This window comes from Dipodomys ordii, unplaced genomic scaffold, assembly GCF_000151885.1.
Source record: "Dipodomys ordii isolate 6190 unplaced genomic scaffold, Dord_2.0 Scaffold27, whole genome shotgun sequence".
In the NCBI taxonomy this organism is placed as follows: domain Eukaryota; kingdom Metazoa; phylum Chordata; class Mammalia; order Rodentia; family Heteromyidae; genus Dipodomys; species Dipodomys ordii.
The window spans coordinates 19,272,686-19,275,150 of NW_012267243.1; the positions used below are offsets into that span (position 1 = coordinate 19,272,686).

Below are 2,465 nucleotides of genomic sequence, written 5' to 3' on the forward strand. Positions count from 1 at the left end.
AGGGCCGACCCTCCCCCAAGACACCCACCAGACCTCCACCCCCTTCCGAGGAATGGGGGCTCGGGGTCGCGGCCTACCTCGGACCTCCATCCGAATGCTGGAGGGCCAACCCTCCCCCAAGACACCCACCAGACCTCCACCCCCTTCCGAGGAATGGGGGCTCGGGGTCGCGGCCTACCTCGGACCTCCATCCGAATGCTGCTCTCAATGCCATCGGCCACAAACTTCAGCTGCGCCCCATGCAGGCTGGCAGGCACCTCTCGGATGGTCAGCGTGTGCTGGGTGCGGTCACGGCGGATCACGTACACGCTACTGGCCTTCAGGACCTTCCCATCCAGGAACCACTCACCGGAAGAGGCCACTGTGAGGTCCACGGAGAAGGTGACCTCGCCACCCTCCACTGCTTCCAGGGCCTTCAGCGGTGTCCTCACAGCCAGCTGAGGGACTGTAAGGTAGGTGGCTTTAAGAGCGGAGCCAGGACACGGGGCAGTCTCTGCCTTTTCGTCCTCTTCCTATGGAGCCCAAATGTCCCCTGCTCCAAAAAGCCCCGCCCACATGCACACAAGGACCATGAGCACAAGTCAGGCTCATGACAGACAGGGACAGCTACTGCACAGCCCCTACCAGTCCCACCACTTCCCAACACCCTTCCTGGGTGAGGCAGCCGAAGCCTTACCCACCTCACCCCATAGGGCTGATGGAGACAAACAGCTTCAGAGGGACTGACTGGGGCAGTCCCACTGCGCCACCCCAAAAAAAGTCATGGTAAGATCATCCTGGCCTCGCTGGCGGCCAGGCCTTGCTTCTGTGCATGGTGACACCTGTGGAGTTACCAGGCAGCCCTGCTCACCCAGGTGGATGGTCCCTGGAAACTCAAGGTAGGGACTCTGGCCAAAGTTGTTGATGGCCGACACTCGGAACTGGAAGTCCCCCTCTTCAGCCACACCAGTAACAGTAAACTCCAGCAGGGCCACCCACTCGCTCTGGTGGCATCGACTCCAGGCATAAGCACCAAGCCGCCTCTTCTCCACCAGGTAACCATCAATGGTGACAGGGCGGTCCCCCTGGGATGGCGGGGACCAGCTGAGGGTCACAGAACTCTCCGTCCTGGCCTTCACCACAGGGTCAGCAGGGGGGTACAAGGGTGGCCTTCTGGGGGCTGGAAGGAGGACGGATAGAGATCACCAAGAAAGGCAATGGGTGGGAATCACTGAGCATCCCTGCCCAAGCCCTAGACAGAAAGTGAGTCACAGAACTTCTTCCCTCCTGGGGATACTGCTCTGGTAGCATCAGAGAGACTGTAGGCTCAGCAGCCCCCACCCCAGACTTATAGACAATTGGCTGCTGTGGAAATGCCCCAGCCTGACAGAGGAGTTCAGAGATGATGAACTATCTGTGCCTTCCTGCCACCCGCCCCGCCACAGGCTGGAGCCCACAGCACTTGTGGAGGACAAGGCCGGCCTTGCCCATGGACTGAAAGGTGGCACCCTAGGGGAGAGATCTGCCTGAAGACTGCTCCTGAGGCCCTTACCAGACACACAGAACTGGGTAGACGTTCGGCAGTGGCCAGCCACGAAGGCCACCTCCCCAGCATCCTCCAGACTGCACTGGAAGATGGTCAGCGTGTGGCAGGTGCCTTCTGCGGTGATGGCCACCCGGCCCCCGGCCGCCATCTCTTCTTGGTTTCGAAGCCAACGGACAGGACCCTCGGGGACCGCCAGCTCCACCCAGAACACGGCTGTGTCCCCCACTCGCACCGCTGTCTTCCGAGGTAGCTTTCGGGTCAAGTTCCCTGGGGTGGAGGGACCCCAGAGCCCATCAGACTTGGTCTCACATGCACCCCTCACTGCTCCCCTCCCTCATCCCTGTCCCACCTCCTGCCTCACCTCCCCAGCCCAGCCTGCTCTCCCTGCACGCGCTCCTGCCAACTCCTGTCTGACCCATCTCCCTGCCCAGGCCTCCGAAGGCCTCAGCACCAAGTTTCCAGCAGCCTGCTCCTCCCCACACCACCTTCCCCACTCCCCCCTCCCCCCAACTCCTCTCACTCCTCCCTCCTCCACCCTCCCCTGACACTCCTCCCTCACATCCATCCTTCTGCTCCCCCGTCAGCACCCCCACCCTGTCCCAAACACACACAGGACACCCTCGCCCCGCATGCATGCCTTGGACGGCGAGCTCGGCCACGGTGCGGCTGCCCTCGGCGGTCTCGCAGACATACACGGCGTCGTCGTCGGCACAGACGTGGCGCACGGTCAGCCGGCGCTCGGCGCCCTCCGCCTCGATGCCGTACTTGTCGCTCGCCCACAGCCGCGTCTCCTCCTTGAACCACGCAGCCTCCACCGCTGGCTCCGCTACCTCGCACCGGAACGTGGCCGACTCCTTCTCCCGCACCTCCACGTCCTGCAGCCGCGTTCTGAAGGGCACAGCAGGCTCTGTGGGGACAGGGGGAGTGAGGGTCGGGGGCA

The 2,465-nt window shown here is 63.0% G+C and overlaps 1 protein-coding gene across 1 annotated transcript in view; it reads right to left on the reverse strand.

The window, feature by feature from the left end:
• The window catches only part of Obscn (obscurin, cytoskeletal calmodulin and titin-interacting RhoGEF), a 148,191-nt gene that overhangs the window by 128,945 nt on the left and 16,781 nt on the right, over nt 1-2,465 (reverse strand). The window contains 4 exon segments of the mRNA XM_013015573.1: nt 179-445; nt 851-1,159; nt 1,532-1,792; nt 2,163-2,432. Of these exon segments, the coding sequence (XP_012871027.1) occupies nt 179-445; nt 851-1,159; nt 1,532-1,792; nt 2,163-2,432 (1,107 nt within the window).